Source organism: Mobula birostris, chromosome 27 (genome assembly GCF_030028105.1).
Source record: "Mobula birostris isolate sMobBir1 chromosome 27, sMobBir1.hap1, whole genome shotgun sequence".
In the NCBI taxonomy this organism is placed as follows: domain Eukaryota; kingdom Metazoa; phylum Chordata; class Chondrichthyes; order Myliobatiformes; family Myliobatidae; genus Mobula; species Mobula birostris.
Genome location: NC_092396.1, coordinates 27,159,509 through 27,185,671, shown reverse-complemented (window position 1 = coordinate 27,185,671; position 26,163 = coordinate 27,159,509). Strand labels below are relative to the sequence as shown.

The 26,163-nt window shown below is 43.1% G+C and overlaps 1 protein-coding gene across 2 annotated transcripts; it reads right to left on the bottom strand.

The window, feature by feature from the left end:
- Positions 1-988: 988 nt before the first annotated feature.
- On the bottom strand, positions 989-24,184 carry LOC140188574 (leucine-rich repeat-containing protein 38-like). 2 transcript variants are annotated; one of them, XM_072244990.1, is made up of 2 exons: positions 10,731-11,404; positions 989-1,359 (listed from the first exon to the last, which is right to left on the bottom strand). In XM_072244990.1, the coding sequence occupies exons 1-2, from the start codon at positions 11,347-11,349 to the stop codon at positions 1,115-1,117; spliced, it is 864 nt and encodes a 287-aa protein (XP_072101091.1). In that variant the 5' UTR covers positions 11,350-11,404; the 3' UTR covers positions 989-1,114. The 2 variants fall into 2 exon arrangements, 1 of the variants encoding a protein (XP_072101091.1); XR_011883328.1 differs by lacking the exon at positions 10,731-11,404 and adding an exon at positions 23,971-24,184 and having other exon boundaries at positions 1,285-1,359.
- Positions 24,185-26,163: the final 1,979 nt, after the last annotated feature.

Here is a 26,163-nt window from a genome sequence, read left to right as displayed (position 1 = left end):
ATTACTACGTTGCCAGTAACCTCATTTCAGTCTCAGCTACAAGCCTAATAAGTAATTAGTTCATTTTAGTAGTTTAAAGAGAAGCCTTGTGAAGCCCTGTAATGACCTTTGCATGGATTATTTTACCAGAATATGGCAGTTATTGGTAATAACAGTATGCTTTGACCATCCTTATTGTCTTTGAGAATGGGAAGGAAACCATCTCTGGGAGCATTGGAGTCTTTCAAGTGTAGATGCTTTAAGTGAAAGTATCCTGATTAAACCCATTGAAGATGGTGTGCAACTTGGGAGGACCCTATAGATAGTTGTGTTCCCTTGTCCCTGCTGGCCTTGTCCTTGCTGGTAGAGCAGTGGCTTTGCACAGCCTGAGTTGTGTACTTGGGACAATTATCAGTAATTTCTCTCTGTTTTCTGCCTTAGGGGGTACAGCCCCATTTTTCTCCACGTAATGTCATTACTTCCAGCAGATGTTCCTCCTTGTTTTTAAAGAGGCCGGATGACCGTGGATGGGTTGTTTCTCAGATAGCAGATGGGGGAGAGGCTGCCCATCACTCATCTGCTTGAGATGGGGTATAAGTATCAACCGAGAGCTCAGATTCAGACTACAGACTGAGCTGGTTCTGTCACCCAGACTCAAGGACAAAATTTATTCATAATTAAAAGATGAGCTTTCTGTAAGCTTTCCTCACTTCGGCCTCACAGCCTTGTAAGTTCCAGAAGTGGGAGTCAAAACATTTACCTGTAATTCTGTTAAAAGCAATCAGAGCAGATAGATGGAGTTAATCTACCATCAAGCCAAAACTAACCGAATGGAGGAAAGTGAGTTTGAGGCTGAATGGCCTCCTGCTCCTGATAATGACGGGAAGGGCTGATCAGGCTCCTCTGTTCCTTTATAGATTTCCACTTGACCTGTATTCGTGGTAATATAAGTCATAAGTCTTGCAAACATAATTAAAAAACAAAATAATTTTAATATTTCAGTTCTCCCACAGAGGCAAATATTACATTTTAATATGCAACTTTATATTTAAGTAGAAAACATTTCTTTTGAAATGAAATACTTAAGAAAAATCATGATGATCCATGTTTTTTTTTTGGTGTCTGTTTCTCGCAGTTAATAATCCTCTTCTTCGTCATTGTCCTTGAATAATCCCAGTCTCTGGAAGCATTGCGCGATGTTGGCCAAGAAGAAGCTTGTGGTGATGGCGGTGATGGAGACGCAGACGCCGGAGAAGAAGATGATCAGGTAGTCAGTCAGAGTCAGGGAATACTCACATTCGTTGAAGCTGTTGTCAGATAACTCACTGAGGGTGATCTTCCTCCTATCCCTGGGCAAGGAGCACTGGATCGCGCCGAATCCTTGAAGGAATTAGCACAAACAATCTTATACTATACATAAGACCAGGTGGCCAATCAAACTTTTGTCCCTTCTAACATGCCCAGCATTATGTAGGTGGACCCTGCACTTACCACCGATTGTTGTTTTAGCTAAAACAGTCACGATATAATAAATGACAGAAGAGGTTTGAGGTCTAAAGTGAGTCTTTCCGATCCTTTTCCCATGTTTACTACTTAGCAAGAAAGAGAATTGTTTTTTCAGTGGGCTTTGCAAGTAGACACCCATCTCCTGTCAATGCCAATACCATATCATCATTAAGCAAGAATTACACTCTTGATTTCTTATAACTAAGAGCCACGACTGAGCTGTGTCACATAGATACTGTACCAGGAAAACCTCCCTCTCTTGGCATCTGTACATTAGGGGTTAAAGATAACTTATTCACTGTATGTGAGCCTGCAAAAAGTGTTGATTGATCCTTGCCTAAATCTATTTCCGTTCTATTCTAATGTGAGCACGCAAGGGCAGGTCCGAGGACAATTGCATTCATGGAAAATAAGCCAGTACATTGTTCACATCATTAAATGCCTCGAACGTGGAAATAGAAGTCTTTTTCAAATGATTAAATCTGTCACCTCATCTTGTACTATGGGAGTGATCTGAAAGTGATTGTTTCTATGGTTGCAATGATTTGCTAATGAAGTGGGCATGCTTGGTGTAGATACAGGTTAGGAATTCTTGAAGACTTCCGGCACCTTCACAATACTTGTAACCAAACATGACAAAGGAGAATATTGGAGTACCACTGTGTATCAAGAACGAAAATGTTACTTCTCTATCTCAAGCACAAGAGATCCTGCAGATATTCTATCTCAAAGTCTGAATATTCATATTTTCAGACAAAGTCTGTTATATTTTCACTGACATATTCCATTGACTAGTTGAGTTTGCACACTGCAGCTGCCCAGAGATTTTGTAGGAAACTACTGTGTGAATTGAAATGTGGTCTACTCCAATAATTTCCACATGTACACAGAAGATGCCCAGAACCACCTCTTCTGACCCCTCCGCCATCTCGATTTGTCACGCTACTTGTCCAACAAAAACTATTGTAGCTACAACAGCTTTCTCCAATAAAATACCGAGAAGATCAAATTGTTTTCTGTCTCTAGCAATGTCCCCTGGTAATCTATCCTTCTCCCTTGTGTCGATCTGAAACTGAAGAAATCTATTCACAACGTATTTGACCCTGAACATCTGAATTAAAAGCAGCGATATGTCACCCTATCGCTTGTACCTGTTCCATATTTCAATGTGACGTTGGCTGCCCTACTGTAGCCTGAGCTACCTGCACTAACCTTCCATCCCTTGCTTATCACAAATCTATCTAACTCTGTCTTTAAAATATTCATAAACTCTGCTTCCAGCCCTTTTGAGGGAGAGACATGAAAAGTCTCACAAACCTAGAAAACTATGGCTCAACTCTATTTGAAATAGGCAATGCTCTGTTTTTAAACAGTGCCATCAATCCTAGATTCTCAAACAAGGGAAAATAACCTCTTCAAATCCACTTTGTCAAGAACACTCAGGGTTTTATATATTTCAATTTAATGCCCTCTCACTTTTCTAAAGTTTAGCAGATTATAATTAAGGATGCCCATTCAATTGTTCCATTTAATATCAGAGAATGAACACAATATACAACCTGAAATTCTTACTCTTCACAGACATCCACAAAACAGAAGAAAACCCCCAAAAAATGAATGACAGGAAATGTTTGTACCCCAAAGACCCCGCTCCCATGCACAAACAACAGCAAAGCATCAACCCTCCCCCTCCCCTCACCTTCCTCAGCAAAAGCATCAACTCTCCCCCTCCCCTCACCTTCCTCAGCAAAAGCATCAGACCTCCACCGGGTATCCTGGTTTCACTTTAGAGGTGACTTTAAACCTCATATTTGTTTCATCATTGTCCACTTTCTTCTCCATGATGTTGCCTTTCTCTGTCCTTATCTGCTGCCGAAACCCCTTCATCATTGTTTTTTTCTGGTAATATCAATTGCAAAGCCCTCCTGGCTAGCTTCCATAAACACAATGTCATATAGAACTTGGCTTTTCATGTGCACTGACTTGTTTTGCGTCCTGCCAACTTCACTCCTGTTTATTAACTTACACTGGCTCCTGGTTAGCAGTGACTTTACATTCTTGTTTTCAAATCCCTTCTTGTAGTCCCTACTTGTTGAAATTTCATCTATGTTCCTGTGAACTTGATTTTAAATTGTTCCAAAATTGCTAGCCACAGGCATTGTTATAAGACTATAAAATAGTTCTCTGGTACAATACATTGAATTCTTGACCTCATAATCTACCTCCTTGTAGATAGATAGATAGACAGATTCTTTATTGATGCCAAAGGAAATTATTGCATCACTGTGGCATTACAAGTGCACAGATATACAAATATTAGAAGAGAGGAAAGGAAGAGTGAAAAAATAAGTTATCTGAAACGGTCTAACCGGAGGGGGTCATAACTTCCCCATCTGTAGGTTGACTCATTATAGAGCCTAATGGCCGAGGGTAAGAATGACCTCATATAGCACTGTTTGGAGCAGCTCAGTTATCCTAGTCTATTACTAAAAGTGCTGCTCTGTTCAGCCCAGGTGGCATGCAGAGGGTGAGAAACATTGTCCAGAATTGCCAGAATTTTCCAGAGGGTCCTTTGTTCTACCACAGCCTCCAGTGTGTCCAGTTTGACTCCTATAACAGAACCAGCCTTTCTAATCAGTTTATTGAGCCTGTTGGCATCACCTGTGTTGATGCCATCGCCCCAGCACACCACCACACAGAAGTTTGTACTGGCGACAACAGACTAATAGAACATGTGAAGGAGAGGCCTCAACGCACTCAGTCTCTTCAGGAAGTAGAGGTGACTCTGGCCCTTCTTGTACAGTTATGATCTTGCACCTCATTGTTTACCCTGCATTGCACTTTCTCTGTAGCTTTTACACTTCATTCTGCATTCAAATTAAAAATTGTTATCAAAGTATATATATCTTATCATACCTTGAGATTCATTTTCTTTTAGGTATTTACATAAAAAAAAAGAAATACAACAGAGTTTACAAAAACAATACATAAAAGCTGGCAAACAACCAATGTGCAAAAGAAGGCAAGTCATGCAAATATAAAGACAACACTGAGAACTTGTCATAGAGCCCTTCAAAGTGAGCCCATAGGCTGTAGAATCAGTTCAAAGTTGTGGTGAGCGAAGCTATCCAAGTCCATTCAGGAGCCCAATTGGTGTAGAGTAATAACTTTTCCAAAACGTGGTAGTGTGGGACCTAAGGCTTTTATACCTCCTGCCTGATGGTAGTAGCGAGAAGAGAGCATGGCCTGGTTGATAGGGATCCTTGGTGATGGATGTCGCCTTCTTGTGGAAGCATGTCGTGTAAATTTACTCAACGGTGGGGAGTGCTTCGCCTGTGATGGATTAGTCTGTATCCTCCACTTTCTATAGATTTTTCCATTCCTGGGCATTGATGTTTACATACAAGGCTGTGATGCAACCGATTAGGATCCACTCTCCACTTCTAAGGAAGCTGAGGTGCTGTCATGCCTTTGTGATGGTACTTATGTGCTGGTCCCAGCACCGATACCCCCATATGATAACGCCAAGGAATTTAAAAGTACTGGCCCTCTATACTCTGATCCCCTAATGGGGACTGGCGCATAGTCCTCCGATTTCTTCCTCCTGTGGTCAGTAATCAGCTCCTTGTTTTCTCTGATGGTGAGTGAGAGGTTGTTGCGGCACCATTCGGCCAGATTTTCAGCCTCCTTCCTATATGCCAATTCGTCACCGCATTTGATCCGGCCAACAACAGTTGTGCTGTTAGCAAACCTAAATACCGCACTAGAGCTCTACTTAGCCGCACAATCGTAGGTATAAACTGAGGAACGCAGGGGGCTAAGCACACAACCCTGTGGTGCCCCTACACTGATGGTGATTGTGGAGGAGATGTTCCTGCCAATCCATACTGACTGGGCTTTGTTATTGTTCTGCCCTCTACTACCTCAGTGCACTGTGAAATGATGTTATCTGTGTCTACAGTTTGCAAGACAACCCTTTCACTCTATTTTGGTACAGTGATAATAATATTCCCATTCCAGCTACATTTATGATCTGGAATTTCATTGCAATCTTTCTTCTTCTCCCTTGTCCTTTTAGAAACTCTGATCAGCCTCCTTTTTGTCCAGGTTTTCATTCACATTTCTGATCATCTCATTCTGTGTGGGCAGGTTTTGTCTGGTAACTCTCCTATTAGGTTAAACGTCTGTTGGGTGATGGTTAGTATGATCTCAGTGGGCTGAATAGCCTGTTTCTCTGCTGCATGCCTCTTTGACTCTCTGTGCTCTGTGATACTAGTTGTCAACAGCAGCCATTGAAGATGTTGCAGGAGGCTGGCAGATTCTGTAGTGTCTATGGAATTGAATAAACAGTTGATGTTTCAGACCAAGACCCTTCTGCAGGGCTGGAAAGGAAAGGGGAAGATGCTGGAATAAATAGACGGTGGGGGAAAGGGAAGGAGGATAGCTAGAAGGTGATAGGTGAAGCCAGATAGGTTGGAAAGATAGAGGGCTGGAGAGGAGAGAATCTGATAGGAGAGGAGAGCGGACCAGGGGAGAAAGGGAAGGAGCAGTGGATCCAGGGGAAGGTGATAGGCAGGTGAATACAGGGACAAGGTCAGAGTTGGGAGTTGAAGAAGAGGGGAGGGGAAGGGATTTTTTGTTGCTGGAAGGGGAAATCGATACTCATGCCATCAGGTTGGAAGCTACCCAGACGTAATATAAGGTCTTTATCCTCCATCCTGAGGGGGGCCTCATCGTGGCACAAAGGGAGGCCACGGACCAGCATGTTGGAACGGTAACGGCAATGAGAATTAAAATGTTTGGCCGCCAGGAAGTTCCACTTTTGGCGAATGGAGCAGAGCTGCTCGATGAAGCGGAGGCCCCCCGATTTACAACGGTCTCACCAACGTAGAGAAGGCCACATCGGGAGCTCTGGACGCTACAGAGGACCCCAGCAGATTGGCCGGTGAAGTGTTGCCTCATGTGGAAGGATTGTTTAGGGCCCTGAATGGAGGTGAGGGAGGAGGTGAGTGTGCAGGTGTAGCACAAATACCCAGCCTTAACATCCTCATCCTGGTCAACGTTAAAAAAAAACAATAATGTCATTTGTCCTTTTATAGAAAACCTTGTCTGGTTGTTTTGACTGTAAACTGCCCTTGAGTTTGCTTCCATCAAATTAATTGACATTTTCACTAATCCATTAACTGTTTGGCAAATATGACAGTTTATTATCATATTGTTCTCTACCATCTGTGGTCTAGACAAGATAAATGTTTTTTTTTGCCATTATCACATTTTGCTTTTTTTTTAGAATTTACAATTTGCCGCCACTGAGTTTCTACTTTATAATAGGAACATTTGGCAGCATCTGCAGAAGGAGCAAGAGATAACAGTTCAGGTGCTAGACCTTTTGGTTGAACAGGAAAGAGTAAAAAAACATGTTAGCTTTCAGTTGGAGAAAAAAGTAGGGGCGATATTAGTAGATCAAAGGGCCTATATCTGAAAGGTGAGTACAAACAACTTAGTGTAGTTAAAAATAGATTTTGCGAACTTATTTGTGTTTTGTGTGGCTAAAGCAAGACAGTGGAACAGAAAACACTGGAGCAAATCAACAGGCTTTTTGCAATTATCAGTTTCAAGTTGTTCTGGTATATAATTTTTTTTCGCTTTCACTCAAGACAATAGTGGTCTGATGCATCTTTCCTTCTGGTCACTTTCGAAAATTTCCTACTGGAAAACATGGAGGTCAGGCTTGTGTTATGACACCCTTGGTTGAATATCTCAAGCAACAACTAGCTGAAGCAGGAGGATGTCAAGTTTGATCTGAATTGCAGCCTGCTCTGTGTTTTATCTTTCTTTCCCCACTGAGAGCACAGTAGCCCATTGGCTTAGTGTCTGCCACGTTGCCAAGTTACCATCCATCAATGCCACTGACAGAATTTCCATCATCCCAGTCCCCTTACTCTTCATTAGTAACCACAACCAAAAATGGCATCGACCACCCTACCCTCACAGTAGGCCATACAGGGATTTGTCCATTTGCCAGCTTCCCACTCCAGCTACTCCAGCTTTATCCCAACTGGGAACACCAAACATCGCAAAGATTTCTCAGGTAAAACAGTCTTCCAAACATCTTATTTAGGACAGGGTGAAGGGTTAGAGTGAGGCTGTGCGAAGACTGGGTGGTGGCACCAATTACAAGCATATCATTTAGCAATCAGGAAACATACTGGATCCCATATTCTCCTATCCAGTTTCACATCCATATAAATCAAATCCATTTCCTCTTTAGTTTTCTCCACAATCTCTCACTTGACTGCTGACTTATTGATAGACCATGTCTCACCCTTTACGGGCCAAGGCAGGCTGAGCAACTAGTAGTTGCTGTCCATCAGAGCTTTCTAACCTGGGGTCCGCGGACCCCTTGGTTAATGGTAAGGCTCCATGGCATGACACGATTGGGAACCCCCTGTTTTACAGTTTAACAGTGAATTTCTATCAAGCACCAAACTCCCACATTTCAAATTCCTGGCTGTTAGGTTAATTGAGAGCTTTAAATTAGATTACCCCTTGTGGGTGGGTGGTAGAGAATTGGGGTGGCAATAATAGGCATGTGAGGGGGAATAGTCTGTAAAAAATAAGTGAGGAAATGGGACTGCTGGGCATGTTTTGAGAGCTGGCACTGACTTGATGGACCAAGTCAATCAAACCTCTTACTATGCGATAAAACAATCACTCACACACACAGACACACACACACACACACACACACACGTACTCATGCACACTGACACAGACATGGACACACAGACACAAACATACTCACACAGAGACACACACAAACATGCGTACTCACACACACTGACACAGACACAGACACAAACATAGTCACACAGACACACACACAAACATATGTACTCACACACACTGACACAGACATAGACACACAGACACAAACATAGTCACACAGACACACACACAAACATACGTACTCACACACACTGACACAGACATAGACACACAGACAAACATACTCACACAGAGACACACACAAACATGCGTACTCACACACACTGACAGACACAGACACAAACATAGTCACACAGACACACACACAAACATACGTACTCACACACACTGACACAGACATAGACACACAGACACAAACATAGTCACACAGACACACACACAAACATACGTACTCACACACACTGACAGACATAGACACACAGACACAAACATAGTCACACAGACACACACACAAACATACGTACTCACACACACTGACACAGACATAGACACACAGACACAAACATAGTCACACAGACACACACGTGAACACACATACACACTCATGCACACTGACACAGACGTAGACACAGACACAAACATGCTCACACAGACTCAGATACACACACACACACATACTCAGACATAGACACACAGACACAAACATACACACACACTCACACAGACATAGACAAACATACTCACACAGACAGACATACACTCACACACAGACACCGATAATGATGAAGAGCAAGATGATGTTTTATTTCTTCCTTAACTCAGGCGACTGAATGCAATTCTATTGCTGCTGAGGGTCAATTAATGTCCAAGCTGTACTCTGGAGATATCAAAGTTCAAGTTCAAAGTTTAAAATAAAAGTACTATTAAAGTACTTATATGTCACCATATACAATCCTGAGTTTCATTTTCTTGTATTGTGTAGGAAGTTGCTGAGATGGACTCCCCAGGTGTACATCTAGCAGTAAACAAGTCTTTCAGACTGTGACAATATTCTCTAGAAGCCAAAACAGCTACAGGGCCCAGAAGTATTACCAAACTGTTACTTAATTTCTGATTTGAGTTTGAAGGCTTCAAAGACTACACCAGAAGGTTAATATCAAGTCAATTTCTTTACTTTCTAATACTAGTCTTTAGAGTACCTAGCTCAGACACTCTAGGACGCACTCTGCAGTTTGTGTAGATCCACGTTGGTGGGGGATTGTTAAACATGCAGATACAATACACATATGCATGGGTGCCTGCGAATTATATCATACGGGAGCAGCTAGCACTGAACCTGTCCCTGTACAGGCAGCCTCCTGAAACCAGTGATCCCATTTACTTGGATGCTGATAGATAATCTGACGCCACTCGTTCTTTATTTGTGAGCGTCAGTAGTGAGAGCAAGCAGACTGTTTAACTAAGGAAAGCATCACAGTTCATCCTGAGGTGGTCTTCAGTCTGCGTGTTCTCTCTCTTTCTCTCTTCATTTCTCTCTCTCCCCCCTCTCTCTCTCTCCCTTTCTCTCTTTCTCTCATTCTCTCTATCTCTCTCTCCCCCCCTTTTTTCTCTCTCTTTCTTTCACTCTTTCTAACCCTCTCCCTCTCTTTCTCTCTCACCCGCACACACTACCTCCTCTAGCAGGGCAGATGAAAACTAATCAAGAACAAGTACTCTACCTAAGCACCACCCTTAACCTTCCCAGTGCTATTCTAGTGCCGAGATGCAGAGGCCAATCCCCATAAGACCTACTGCCTGATAAGATTGTTCCATCCACTGCAGAAATAGATCTAACCTGAAAGTCCTGGCTGATCTATTTAACCCTGAGCTAGCCAGTCTATCTGGGACTTCTTGGAGAAAACATCATTAGCTTGGACTTAAACAATTCTGACAGACACCCTCTTCCAGCCTACCACAACACGCACACGCACACACACACACACACAAAATCACTCATACATAAAGAGAATTGATCTTATTATTTTTTCATTGAAAATGACAATCTATTAGTAATTAAAACCTCTTGGTCAGGGCATGCTAGTATGCAAATACTAACCTGCCAATTAACTTCTTTTGTTTGCCAATTTACATAACTATTCATCTGATGAATGTGTATACTAATGTAATTTATCTTTCTTCCCTCTTCCGCAGGCTCCCAGCTGGAGTGTGACTCTACCAGAGTCGGAACAGATAGACAAGTCCAGAGGTGTTTTGTGAGCCATCGCATAACAGTCAGGAGCAGGAACTCTAATGATAAGTGAGAGACTTAGCATAGCATTCCACCTAATTCCTGGCAGAAGTGACCGCTCTTAACACTGATATCTATATACGGTATTTTCCCTTATTTCCCTTTACTCAAATATGATTGAAAAACATTAATTTTCATCATATTTAATATTTGTTCGGTCCCTGCCATTGAAAATGATGCTCACTTACTCTAAACAGTAGAGGAAGCAGTGACAGTGATGAGCACTAACCTGTGGGCAGAACATCAGCATTGTCTTTCAACCAGAGGAAAAGATGAGCGAAAGTACAGTTACAGAGCCAAGGGTTTCCCTCTAGCCTCAGTGTCCGAAGGGATGGTAAGGAACTGAGGGCCGTGACGCTCAAGACCTCCAGCGCATTGTCGTTCAGCTCCAACACCTGGAGGACGTTCAAACTCTGGAAGGCTTCCTTGTCCACCTTCTCCAGGTTTGGATTGTTCCCCAGTCGTAGCATGATCAGCCTGTGTGCCGAGCTAAAGGCACCAGAACTCAGCTGGGAGAAGTTGTTGTATCTCAGGTCCAAGTAGATCAGTTTTGTGGTACTGAAGGTTCCTTTACTGATGGTGGATAGAGAGTTGTTGCTGAGGTCTAGGTAGACCAGGTCGCCATAGTACATGAAGAAGTCAGCTGGTATCTCCTGGATTTGGTTGTTGCTCATCAGGAGCTTCCTAACAACTAGAGGGAAGATGCCGGTCGGCAGATCAGAGAGTCCCAAGTCCCTACAGTCTATGGTATGTGCATCTTTACAGATACAGCCTTTGGGGCAACTTGACCCCAAGGGCAGCAGGAGGAGGACCAGAGGCAAGACCCAGAGTAGAGAGCATGAGCGCATGGCCGAGGAGACTGGAACTGTGGCTGCTGTGTTGGCAGAGACATGCTGAGGGAACGCAGAGACTGAACAACTGTGCATAGTGCAAGTGAGATCGGATAGCAGTGCTTAGCTCAAATAGCACCAACGCAGGGAGCTGGGGGGGAGGAGGAAACTGGGAGTTTCCGTCAGGAGAAATAAAACAGCACATCCAGTGGATCTTTCCATTCCCCATGGAAAAGACTGCATTAGCAGATTCTGGTGTCCAGCTTGATAATATAAATGTTATAACGTGCAACCAATACTAATTAATGTTCACAATAATTACCAGAAGGTTTTGCTTGATATTATGCCTATCATAATGGGTATTCATTAACACAATTAAAGGTTATAAAGACTTGCATTTGTTTAACCCCTTCACAACCTCAAGAAGCTTTTCAGTCTATAAAGTACATTTTAAGTGCAGTCATCGCAATAGTGTAAACAATGTCACAGCCTCTTTATGCATAGAAAGATTTCACAAAGAATGACAACTTAACATAGTTAGGAACTGGTATGTGCTGTAAAAGGTGGTGGCATGTGGCTGTTGTGTGTGTGCGTGTATCACTGAGCGTGGTGGCTGTCTTCGAGGGAACAGGGAGCAAGTGTAGATGTTCAGCAAACTGGAGAACAGCGATGAGTTGGGCTAGAAGGAGGAGGTGGCTTCGCCTGACCACAGTGGGAGTTGCATGGCCAACGAGGTGGGGAATTGGTGAGCAGTCGGGGAGTTCAAAGAGAAGAAGATCAGGGAGTTTGAAAGGGTGAGGCTGTAGGGCGGGTTGTCATAACATCCCGGAGTTGGGGGATTGTTGATTTGCTCCCACAGTTATGAATGTGGTTTCATTACTGTGGAAGTGTGAGGTGGTTGTGGGTGGCTTGGAGAGTGGAGGGCAGGGAAGTTAACTAGAACTAGGGGACATAGCCTCAAGATTTGGGGGTGTAGATCTAGGATGCAGATGAGGAGGAACTGCTTTTCCCAGCGAGTGGTGAATCTGTGGGAATCTCTGCCCAGTGAAGCAGCGGAGGCCACCTCAGTAAATATATTGAGGTAAATAGATCTTTGCATGGTACGGGAATTAAGGGTTCTGGGGAAAAGGCAGGTAAGTGGAGATGAGTCCATGGACAGATTAGCCATGATCTTATTGAATGGCGGAGCAGGCTCAATGGGCCAGATGGCCGACTCCTGCTCCTATTTCTTATGTTCTTATGAAGTTTTCTGAGTGAGAGGGATGGGATTTGCTTTACTATATAAGAGCGTTATGAAAACCCAGCGACCCCAGAGTACTGACAACAAAATAGTTCAGATGAAGGGCCTTGACCTGAAATATTGACTGTACACTTCCTCTCATTATGAACTAACTTCCTGGAGAACTCTCAACAAGGCGCCTTGATAGGGAGAAGAAAACTTGCTACTTTGTCAGTTCCAAAGGAAACTCATTGTCCTGAAGCAATAACTGTTTTCCCTGTCCATACAGGCTGTCTGACCCACAAAGTATTTTCAGTGTTTTCAGTGTTAACAGCCGTGATGAAGGACGATTTGGAAGTAGTTAATGTTTCACTCTGGGAAATGTCCTTTCTCAATTATGTGGTATTGAAATAAACTATTTAATATGTTTTGAAATTATCAGCCTTATAAACCCATTGCCTGATGTAGAGCTAATAAAAACATGCACTATGTAATAACTTTTACAGTTTCACAGAATGACAAACCACAGTATGGTGCCATGTAACGTGATGGGTGGGGTGTGAGAGGTGTGGAAGTTTTGGTATCTGAACATTGATTGGGAAACTTTTGCCCAAATGCAGTTTTTGGACATTACTAGGAACCTAACCATCTGGGCAGCACGTGGTCTGATAATAATGCCACTGGCTGGTTCACTCTCCAATTGACTTAAGTGTCTTGACCCCAAAATAATCAACCAAAGCTTATTTCTTGTTTGTTAATGAACAATATCTGCTGGAAAATGGGCAGCAGCCAATGTCAAATATAAATAATCTGTACAATCTGTCCCATACCATACAGACAAAAACAGAAAGGTTAGGAGCATCCAGTCACATCTCTTACTAGCACTCCCGATGGGGTTAGTGTTTGCAACTCCTTTGTTACAGCAACGTAGCTGTCGCTGTCGCAAACACTAACCCCAAGGTGGATGATTCATAAAAAATTAAACTTATTGTAATGAAAACAGAAAATGCTGGAAATACCCTTCATTTCGGGCAACATCAGTGGAAAGAGAAACAGAGTTAATGTTTCGGGTCAAAGACCCTGCATCATTTCTTTCTTAATTTATTGTGTTTTCATTTTCATTTAAATTATATTGTGTTGGCTGGGACTTCATTCAGAGCTACTCATTACTTCAACTCCAGTTAAGCAATGATTTTGATGTAACATTTCAACGGAGAGACAGTAACTCTTGAATTCCATCACAGAGACCATTGTTATCTAACCCCACCCCAGAAGATGTCTCCACACCAACACACACATATATAGTCAGTGTGACTTTGTGCGGGGGAAATCCAGTCTTACTTGTCCGTTGAAGTTTTTGAGAAAGTGACTAAAATCGATGAGGACAGGGCAGCTATTGAACCATGAGCAGCTCTGTGAACCTTCTGAAGGCATCTGATAAGGTCTTGCATGATAGGTTGGTCCAGAAGACTCATTCACATGTGATCCAAGATGGAGCTGGCTACCTGGACCCAAAATTGGCTTTGTGATAGGAGACCAAGGTTAGTGGTGGTAGGACGTTAATGATTGGAAGTCTGTGACCCTAGGTGTACTATAGTGACTGGTCTTGGGAACTTTGCTCTTTGTGATCTTTATTAATTACTTGGAAGTGAATGTATGAAGTATGATTAATATGTTGGCAGATGACATGAAAATCAGTACGGTTGTGGAGAGTGAGGAAAGTTATGGCTACAACAGGACATAGATCAGTTGGAGAGCTGGGCAGAGTTTTGGCAGAGGGAATTCAATCCTGAAAAGTGTGAGGTGATGGATTTTGAGACGTCATGTAGGGGCAATAGAAGTGTCAAGCAGGACAAGTCATTTGGAAGCAAGATGAAAACATATCAAACTCAAACAAAACTGTAAGGAATGTTGGAATATCTGAATTATGGAAACATGAAAGTCTTGACATGTACTCCAAACATCATTTCCCTGAGTTGACAAGAGGAAAATGGGTAGAATAAAGCTCAAAATATAATTAAGAAGCCCCAACCCAACAAAACCAAACCACGTGTGGGTGGTGGGCAGTGTTAATGTGTGGAGTTGGAAAGATACCTTCATTCACCTATTTAATTTTAATTGGTTTAAATTCATCTCCCATGATTCAATTAGGAATTTGAAATAAATGTAGGCTGCATCATGTGATATTGTTAGTCTCAATCTGTTTGCACAGTTACAAAAACAATCTAAAGACCCTATTCTTAAAATGCATTGACTTATTTGATATACGTTGATATTGATTCTCCACCCCCTACGCTTTTCAGGAACTTAAAAAGGATGCAGGTAAATATTGGACAGACCAGGGGATTTTTATGTCATTGAGGAGCTGTCACAGAGGAGGCGTTGAGGCCTGGGACAGATTAACCACTGTCATTTTGATGGGAGTGGAGGGTTTGAGGGACCATTTGGTAAACGTATATTTTTCATATTGGTGCAGTTATTATGGTTTCTGTGGTACACCCTGTTACCTCTGGTTTGAAAATGGACTTTGCTTTAGTGTAAATTGATTGATTGCACTGTTCTGTTAGCAGAAGATATCACAGGTGTAAAACCAAGTGATGATACCAGAAGACACAATTCAACCCATTACGTCTGCCCTTTTGGAGAAGAGCAAACCCTGATCCCATCTTCACTCTCTGAGTCTGTGGTCCTGCAGGTCACGGCTCTTCAAGAACATATCCAAGTACCATTTCAAAGTGCTGAGTTCCACTGCTTCTTCCACCTTTCCAACACTGAGCCCCAGACCCCGATAATCTTCTTGGCGCTAAGCTTTTCTTTCCAGCCACAAAAATATCAGAAACTACCTGTCACTGAGTGCCCATTGAACCAAATTTCCATTCGGATGATGGGTCTTCAGCCTACAGTATTAACTGCTTCTTTTTCCACCAATTCTACCCGAGCTGTTGAGTTTACCCGATGTTTTCCGTTTTTTATTTCAATCTTTCTTGCTGTGTTGTATTGAACATAGTCTATCTGCTTTCTTCCTTGCCACTGAAGGCCTTTTGCCCGTCTCATTTACCCCCTCAGGATGTTAGCAATACAATATACAGTTATGGATTTTTTTTCTGGCTCAAATTGATGAGCAGATTAGCATTCTTCTGCCTGCTTATAACTTCCTGATGGTTTTTGGATAGTTCATATACAGGCCTCTTCCAGGTAATTACTGTGCACCTTCTTTGAACAGCTTCTAAATTCACACTTCCTCCAACGCTACTTGCTTTTTGCAAGTCTGTGGTTTTCTAACCAATTACTCTATTCTTCTTCACCTATATACCCATGCATACATCCTGCATAAATGTCAGCATTAATCACACCTTTTCAATTTAGCACAAACATGCATCATCTTTCTGAGTGATAAGTTACCATACCAGATTAAAGCTAAACCACATTTTGAATCTGCCAATCTTTGCACTTATCACTCAGGTAAAATTGTTCTTATTCCAATTTAGACAAATTACTCTTTCTTTTCACTTTATCTTTTATCTTAACAATGAAAAATAGATCTGATGAATGATTGCTACCACAAAAGTGCTTTTCACTTATACTGCTTCCACTAGCCAAGATTCAGTTCCTAAAATTAAATCAAGAATTTCCCCATCCTTTGTTAGGTTTGTTAAATGCAAATGATAAATTATTCTTATTCCAGTTAAGGTACAAAATGTCCAATCTGCTTTCACACTGATTATGTCCCAGTTAATATTAGGGTAATTGAAATCTCCCATATTTTGTGCTCAAGTTGTTTTTGCACTTGATTGTTATTATCTTGCAAATTTGCCTTTTTATCTCCCTTCTCTTGACTGGAGACCTATTGTAACCTCCAACAACATGATTGCCTCTTCATTCTTTAATTCAAACAATAGAGCCCAGCTTGAAAGGTCATTGATCTGAAGTGTTAACTCAGTTTCTCTCTCTGCTGAGGCTTTTGATTCAAATTTCTAGCTTTTGCAGTTTTGTTTCCCCTTTAGCCTCATTTTATGGTCTTTCTAATTACTTTTTGGCTGTGATTGCTTCTCTTCTTTGAAACCCCTGTAACTAGGAGGCCAGAGCTCCTAATCCTGCAAGTCTTTAAGCCATGTTTCAGTTATAACTATATCATTATGGTATGGGCACACCACAATTCAATACCCTCAAAATATCTACCTTACACTATTCTCCTCACATAAGAACATAAGAATTTAAGAAATGGGAGCAGGAGTAAGTTATTCAAAGTTCAAAAGTAAATTTTATTATCAAGCTACATATATGTCTCTATATACAACCCTGAGATTCATCTTCCTGCAGGCATGCCCAGCAAATCTATAGAATAGAATAGAATTATGGCAGGATTAAAGTGTGGGCACATGCCCAAGTGGTTAAGGCATTGGACTAGCGACCTGAAGGTCGTGAGTTCGAGCCCCAGCCGAGGCAACGTGTTGTGTCTTTGAGCAAGGTGCTTAATCACACATTGCTCTGCAACGACACTGGTGCCAAGCTGTATGGGTCCTAATGCCCTTCCATACTGCTGGTCTTCCATACAACCTTGCCCAGGCCTGCGCCCTGGGGAGTGAAGACTTTCCAGGTGCAGATCCACGGTCTCGTGAGACTAATGGATGCTTTGGATTGAATGTAAGATCAACTATTCTGTGATTCACTGAGTTCATGCCTGATTCTGTTTCCTTACTACCCCCATATCTCCAGATTCATTTAATATCCTGAAATTGATCAATATCTGCTTTGCCAGATTTCCAAAGAATGCAGAGATTTCTCTTCTTGTCTGTCATAAATAACCCACCCCCTGTTCTGATGTTGTGAGTACTGGTTTTTAACTTCTCTACCAGGAGAAGCATTCTGCTCTGCAGACAGCTCCTGTAGAACCTTATAGCAGCTTGGTAAATTTTAATGAGATCTCTTCATAATTTTAACCACTGGAGAATGCAGACTTCCTTTACTTAACCTCTTCTCAAATGGCAAATCTACCACAGCTGGAATAAGTTTACTGAATCTTTGCTGAGCTCTGTGGTGATTACATCCTTTCCTAGGCAATTATAGACAGTGCATTATTATGTGTGCATAATAAAGAACTTCAGTTCCCAGTGGGCAGTGCGAAAGGCTCACCTGGAACTGGAAGCTACGATGGTGACCGGGTTGTGTGTGCACAGGGTTGAGCAGTTCAGTAATAAAATGTTCTAATGTAAAGCCACATCAAGTTTGTGTTTATTAAGAATAAACATAACATAACATGGTCTCCCATCCACTACATAATGTACTGGTTGGGCGCAGGAGTACAGCTAGAGACTCATTCCATCGAGATGCAACACAGAGCTTCATAGGAAGTCATTCCTGCCTGTGGCCATCAAAATTCACAGCTCCTCCCTTGGAGGGTCAGACACCCTGAGCCAATAGGCTGGTCTTGGACTTATTTCCTGGCATAATTTACATATTACTATTTAATTATTTATGGTTTTATTACTATTTAATTATTTATGGTGCAACTGTAGCGAAAACCAATTTACCCTGGGATTGATAAAGTATGACTATGACTATGGTGTCAGAATTTGGTGTGTGGTCTAAATACAGAGAGCTAATGAGTACCATGTGCAACTGAGAAAGACTCTGTGAGTACAAAAAGTGCTAGCAGCAAGTGAGACCGGATGCTTGTTATGATAGAGGGAAGCTGGTTAGAAAGGTGAGAGCATGTTCTTCCCAAAGTTTTGCTTTCACCGGATTCACCAGGAGAGGTTCAGGTGAAAGGCCAAGAGTTCCCATCATGGATAAGCAAAGCCCTCCCACACCTGTGGAGTTACTGGCAATCTAACTGATAACTGGAAACACTTCAAATCGCATTTTAATATATACTTAGCTGCTAGTGGAGCAGGAGGGACCGATGAAAAGTTGTAAGCTTCTACTTTTCTGCCTGTAATGGGTGAAGAAGTTCTGGACATCCCTAACAGCTTTCAAATTGATGAGACAGCTTTTACGTTGGACACTCTGATGACGACATTTGAGGAGTATTTTGTCCCAAGTAAAAACATCATGTTTGAGAGAGGTAAGTTTTTTGTTCCCTGTGACCAGAAACAAGGTGTTAGCTTCGACCAAAACTGAGCTGAGCTCCACACACTGAGAAATTTGGAGATTTGAGAAACTCGCCAGTTAGACACAGAATAGTTTCTGGAATTCCAGATAATGGGCTCAGAGAAAGATTGTTGTGTGAAAAAGACTTGATGCCAGAAAATGATGTGAATATGTGTAGGGCAGCAGAGACCACACCAGCACAAGCTAAGGAGCTGCACAGGACAGACACAACAGTGCTGTGAAATCAGAGGAGCAGAGCACAAGGTGTTTCACAAAACAAAGAGGAAGGCTCAAACAGCAAATGTGGAGGTAGTCACATTCCAAAGATGTGTCCAGCTTATGGGAAGTACTGCAATAATTGTGGGAAGCAGCATTTTGCAATGTGCTGCAAAGCTGGGGCTACCAAGAGAAAGGTGCACACAGTTGCTGAGGAAATGGAGGAAGTCTTTGTAGATTCTCTACAGACTTCTGGTGCTGGTAAAACAGAGTGGGTAGTCCAGTGACTGTGAATGAGACAGTAATTTCATTCAAGTTTGATGCTGCAGGCCAAGTGTATCTGTTATCCATAGATGATTACAAGACTTTCACATTTAAGAGCAAGATTTACTCAGTGAAGTTAAAAGTAGCAGGCTACACAGGAGAGAATATTCCAGTAAAAGGAGGCTGTATAGTGACTTTCAAGCACAAGGAGCAGCCCCTAAAGTCACAGCTACTGATTGCAGGAAAGAGTACAGCCAATGTTCTGTCTGAGTGCAAGTGAAAAGCTCAAACTGGTTAAAAGGGCTTTCATAGTGGCTTCACAGACCAAGGATGACCGCTCAACACTCATGGAAGAGAACACAGATGTCTTTGAGGGACTTGGATGATTACCTGGTGTACACAAAAATCATGTTGATGAGACGGTGACTTGTGCTATCAGTGCACGCAGGAAAGTTTCACTTCCACTTAGAGACAAACTTAAACAAGAGCTAACATGGGAGGAGTGGATAAACGTCTTAGAGAAAATTGAAGAGCTAACAGACTGGGTGTGCTCACTGGTAACTGTGCAAAGAGAAATGGAGCATTGCAGATATGTCTAGACCCAAAAGATCACAATGAAGCCATCAAGAGGGAGAGCATTGTCATAATGGGGGCGGGGGGTGTTGGGAACAGACCCAAATGCAAGACAGACACTGGAGTACTAGGAACAGGAACAGACAAAACTAAATGACGGGACAGTAGGCAGACTAGGAGTAGGGACAGGAACACAGACTAGGCTAGGGAAGCAGGACCAGGATGAGGGACTGGGAACAAGGAGCCTGGGCTTGGACTCTGAGCCAGAGACTGGACAAGGACCCAGAACCTGGGTCTTGACTCAGACTCGGACTCCAAAACCAGGAGAAGGCGCGGCAAGGCTCGGGTTCCTGGGGAACAGGTGAAGGCATGGCTGGAGGCTGGGGTCTTGAGGCTTGACAAGGACATGATGGGGCAAAGGTACTTCGAGGCAACTCCTGGGCAGGACGCAGGACTCACCCCACAGAGGCAAGGACAGGAAGGGACAGACCCAGCCACAGGGTAATGGCAAACAGCCTGGCTTACCCGACGGAGGCAAGGGACAGGAAGGGAGCTAGGTCTGGGGTGGCTCCAAGACTTGAGGTGGCCGGTAACTTCCGCAGGCTACAGAACAGCCAAATCCGTATCTCGATGACTGCACTAGCCTTCCACCAGCCACACGCAATCCCAGGGCCACTTATATTCCCAGCCACAAGATGAGCATCAGATGCTTATGGTTAAGTCCAACTGAAACCAGGGACAGCCGGAAGACCCGGAGTCCAGAGTCAGCGGACCGGACCGTGTACCGGAATGCGGAGTTCGGACCGGACCATGACAAGCATTTTGAATTGCCCACATGGGAGGAGATCATGTCCCAGATTTCAGGTGCCAAGTGGTTTAGCAAACTCGATGCGTCATCTAGGTTTTGAAAGATGAAGTTTGATGAGGCAAAATTGAGACAGTGTACTTTTAACATACCACAGGGAAGATATCACCTTCTTCAGCTACCATTTGAGATCCTGTCCGCACCTGAAGTCTACCATAAAACCATCCACATGATCTCTGAGGGCATACCTGGTGTCGAGACCATGATGGATGACATCATTTTCTGAGAGTCCACCGGGGACGAACATGATACACGACTGAAACAAGTGTATGACATGACACGGAATGTCAATTTGAAATTAAATAAAGAGAAATGTGAGTTTGGTGTTAAGGCACTGATCTTCGTAGGGGATGTCATATCTGAGGAGGAAGTGAAGCCCGACTCCAAAAAGACGTCAGCCATTGAAAACATGGAGAGGCCTCTAAACGAAAAGGAGGTGAGACATTTCTTAGGGATGGTGACTTACTTGGCTAAGTTTATCCCTCAACTGTCAACTGTGTCAGCACCACTTACGTCACGCCTTGAGCAGCAAAATGAGTGGATTTGCTCTCACGATCAAGAACAGTGTTTCCAGACGCTGAAAAGAATCCTAACTCAGACATCCCACCCTGCAAAAACTCATTTCAGGGAGGTAGCACCATCAATTTGCGGGAGACTCCTGGAACTTCCGGGAGAACTCCTGGGACGTCTGCGATAGAGTAGATCCTTAGCAGCTAGCCAGCTAGTTTAAATAATGTTAGCTACACTAGTGAACGAATGACACCTGTTAAACTCACCTCAACATGTCTTTTACAGTCTTAACCCACCATGGGCAATAGAAAAGTCACTGTTGCAAACAGTGCAGCGAGCAACACTCATTATTTTGACCCCTATTAGGCAGGGGTACACTTTAACGTAGTCTGGGCTGACGTATGTTTTATATTTTCTTTTTTTGGAACACCCTGCCATGGTGCTCTCTCTCTCTTTATTTCTCTCTCTCTCTCACTCTCACTCACTCTCTCTCCCTCGTGGTCGCTGTCGCTCTCGCGCTCGCTCTCTCGCGCTCTCTCTCTCTCTGTCGCTCTCGCTCTCTCTCGCTCACTCGCTCTCTCGTGGTCACTCTCTTTCTCTCGCACGCTCGCTCGCTCTCAAAAAAATTGATTTGCGAGATATTGTATATAATTTGCGGGCATCAGGGAGCCACTATTAATAAGCAGGAGACTCCCGGAACTTCGGGGAGAGGTGGGATGTCTGCTAACTGAAGAGCCCATGCTGAGGTTTTATGATCTGGAAAGGTGTACTAGGATCTTGGCTGATGCACCCTGGCACGGCCTTGGAGCAGTACTACTGCAGCAGCATGATGCCACGTGGCAACCTGTGGCCTATGTGTCATGGGCTTTAACAAATCCGGAAGCCAACAACGCGCAGATAGAGAAAGAGCTTCTCGACAGCACATATGCATGCGAAAGGTTGCATTAGTACATTTATGAACAAGCTTTTGAAGTGGAGACAGACCATAAACCACTTGTCTCAATTATGTCCAAACCACTGAATGACTGTCCCATGAGGATAAAGCTGCAGAAATATGATGTGAAGTTAGAAACATAGAAAACCTACAGCACAATACAGTCTCTTTGGCGCACAAAGTTGTGCCGAACATGTCCCTACCTTAGAAATTACTAGACTTACCTATAGCCCTCTATTTTACTAAGCTCCATGTACCTATCTAAATGTCTCTTAAAAGACCCACCAGGAAAATGTATGTTTGCTGCTGATGAGCTGTCTCGAACAGTTGACAAGAAAGAAACGAGTGACCAAGAGGTTAATGCAGACATACCAGACTCCATTTTCCAAACTTTGTTTGCTCCTGCCTCCAGATTTTCTTATTATTTGTTTGTTTTCTATTTGAAGTACTCTCTTCCCTCATTCCGAATTCATGCTCAGCTTCTCAACCCTCTGCCAGCCTGATTGAACCCTCCCAACAGCACCAGTGAACCCACCTTTGAGAATACTGGGCAATGGGTAAACTATACTGTGCAGTTCTGGACTCCTTACTGGAGGAGGGATATACTGGCTTTGGAAGCAGTGCAGAGGAGGTTCACCAGGTTGATTCCAGGGATGAAGGGGTTAACCTATGAGGAGAGATTGAGTCGCCGGGATTATACTCTCTGGAATTCAGAAGAAAGAGAGGGGATCTTATAGAAACATACAGAATTTTGAAAGGGGTAGATAAGATAGAAGTAGGAAAGTTATTTCCATTGGTAGGTGAGACTAGAACTAGCGGACATTGCCTCAAGATTCAGGGGAGAAGATTTAGGACGGAGATGAGGAGAAACTGTTTTTCCCAGAGTAGTGCATCTGTGGAATTCTCTGCCCAGGGAAGCAGTTAAGGCTTCTTAATTAAATATATTTAAGATACAGTTAGATAGATTTTTACCTAGTAGAGGAATTAAGGGTTATGGGGAAAAGGCAGGTAGATGGAGCTGAGTTTACGGACAGATCAACCATGAATGGAGGGGCAGGCTCGATGGGCTGGATGGCCTACTCCCGCTCCTATTCCTTATGTTCTTATGTACTGCAGCCTGAGACTCAGCAGTGATATGGAGGTAGAGGCCGTCTACTCCAGAAGGTGAATCACTCATTGTGGATGCTGTGGAGAAGACAGGCCCCTACTCCAACCAATGGCCTTCAAAGAAAATTTGATCTCCTCCTTCTCGATTGTCGTCTTTAGCAGGACCCATAATCACACATCACTGTGCCTCAAGGAGGCTGCGTTCACCACTAAGGACCCTCACCAGCTGGGATATGCCCTCTTCTAGTTATTACCATCAGGGAAGAGGTACAGAAAACCGAAGAACCATTCTCAGTGTTTCAAGAACAGCTTCTTCCCCTCTGCCATGAGATTTCTGGATAGTCCGTGAGCCCATCGACACACCTCATTAGTCTTATTTTTGTATTATTTATTTATTTCTGTAATTTATAGTAATTTTATGTCCTACAACAAAACAACAAATTTTATGCCACCCAAGTCAGTGATAATAAATATGATTCTGACCCTCAACCATTGTCAGTCCCTCTCTCCTTCCCTACCTACCCTTAACGCATTAACTGTGATCACAGCTGATCTCCACCTCAGATCACATATCAGAACATGCCCTGTCTGACGCCTGCTCCTCGGCAGTCTACCAGGAATAGTACTTCAAGTCCCAAGCAGTAACTCCCCACCCCCATTGCATTTCCTACCTTCTGGAAGATAATAGCTGACAATGAGGATCCACCCTCAGCTTTTTGGCATTGGGGGGATCTCCAGCCACTTTTGCTCCCGTGGGTTTCTCCATCCCTGTAAATTATGGGCATCAAAGAACAATTCCCAGCCGCTGCACAGGATCGGAAAAAGCTGCAGAAAGTTGTAAAGTCCATCATGGGCACTCACCTCCCCAGCATCCAGGACACCTTCAAGAGCGATTGCCTCAAAAAGCAAGTATCCATCATTATCCAGGAGATGCCCTCTTTTCATTCTTATCATCAGGAAGGAGGTACAGGAGTCTAAAGACACACGGTCAATGTTTCAGGAACAGTTTCTTCCCCTCTGCCGTTAGATATCTGAAGGAATAATAAACCTATGAATACTACCTCAGTAGTTATTTCCTCTCTTCTTGCATGACTTATTTAATTAAATTTTTCATATATACATAGTCATTTATACTTTTTTATTACAATGTATTGCATTGTACTGCTGCCGCAAAACAACAAATTTCATAATATATACCAGTGAAAATGAACCAGATTCTAATTCTGATTTATTAAACTGACAACAATCTAATGAATGTATATTTATTTTTAGAATTCAATGGTGAGAAGGAAATTCAGTACTCAGGACGTTAATTTAGGAAATGTCCTCCTGTTTTGAGCAATCGCTTTGAATGACCTCTGGGCTCTTGCCATTTGGCACTGTGATATTCCTATTACCTATGAGGTAGGTCCTGCACAAGTGAAACTGAGTCACTTGGTGTTATTGAGCTGATGTTCATTTTTTACCAAACGGAGCTGTTGTAGCCATTGTCTCTCAGAGAACATTAAATTGGGAGGTCATGGAACTAATTTGTTCAATGACTCAACGTCAAACTGAGTTTAGGGACAAGACATTTTAACTCTTATTTGCATATTTTCATCAGTAGGAAAGCCTGGAGATGAAAGGGACTCTCCTTTTTGAAGGACAGCATCACCCAATTTCAGTTTTGATTTCAAGGCTGGTTTTGAGTTGTCAATGCTTCTGTTCTCATCTCGGTCGCTTTGCAAAAGAGCAACCTACCTCTGAGGTTAATTTCTACCTTGCGACTTTCCTGTTTATGCTAGGGAAAACAGTGAATCACGTTGAAAGTCAGAACTCTTGCTTGTGTATGAACTCCACCAGGGCCCTCCATTGTAGCAGCTGGTAGCCCTGCCATACATCAGGGAGAGGGGAAGTCTAGCAAACACTTACAGGTGTATGATGGAGAACATTCTGGATGGTTACATTATCACCTGGTATAGAGGCTCCAATATGCAGGATGGAAAGATGTGACAGAGGATTGTAGGCTCAACTAGCTTCATTATGGGCACAGCCCTCCCCACCACCATCTTAGACATCTTCTAAAGATGGTACGTCAAGAAGGTAGCATCTGTCATTAGGGACCCTCACCATATAGACAAGCCCTCTTCTCATTATTACCGTGGGGGGGGGGGGGAGTACAGAAGTTTGAAGACCCACACTCAGTGATTTAGGAACAGCTTCTTCCCCTGTGTCATCATATTTCTGAATGGTCCATGAACCCACGAACACTATCTCAGTAATGTTCTTTTGCAGTAATCCACCTTGTTCACCCTAATTCCAAAGTATCTAAATGACTCTCCATGACCATGTTCACACTAAGCCCTGGACGAAGCAGCAGTTGCTGTCCACATCACATTAATTGGGCAACTTCGGGAGCAGGACGAAGAAATTTATTCATATGACATGAAATAGTGGTTGCTTTGTAGTAGCAGAATATTGCAAAGACCTACAAAATTATAAAAATAAGTTAATTGTACAAAAATAGGATTAATGAGGTAGTGCCCATGGTGTTACGGTGTGCGCGCTCGCAAGACTGGACCCAAGTGCGGAGGAACGGCAGACACTCTCTGTCACGGTGGTCGCTGGCTCCGACTGCACCCAGGTGGGGAGGACAGCAGCCTTTGTCACGGTAAGCATTGGCAATGACTCGACCCAGGAGCTTAGGAATGACAGACTCCCCAAGAAGAGGCAGAAACAAGAGGCTGGACATGGGAATACCAACAGAGCATCAGAGACACAACCAAGCAACACCGCGAGACAAACCACACGGTATGACGCCATTTACAGAGCACAACAAGAGTCCCCTTTAAATAATCATAGAATCCGGGATCATGATGAACTGGACAAGAGCCTGGGCTTAACAGCTCTACCAATTGGCAAATACCGGTGCTTGAGAAACACTGAAGCTTAATGCTCTACCGCAAGCTGCAGAGGCTCTCAGTGCTCATGACATATGGGTCCATAGACCATTCAGAAACATTATGGCAGAGGGGAAGAAGTGTAGCTAAGTCACTGAGTGTGGGTCTTCTAGCT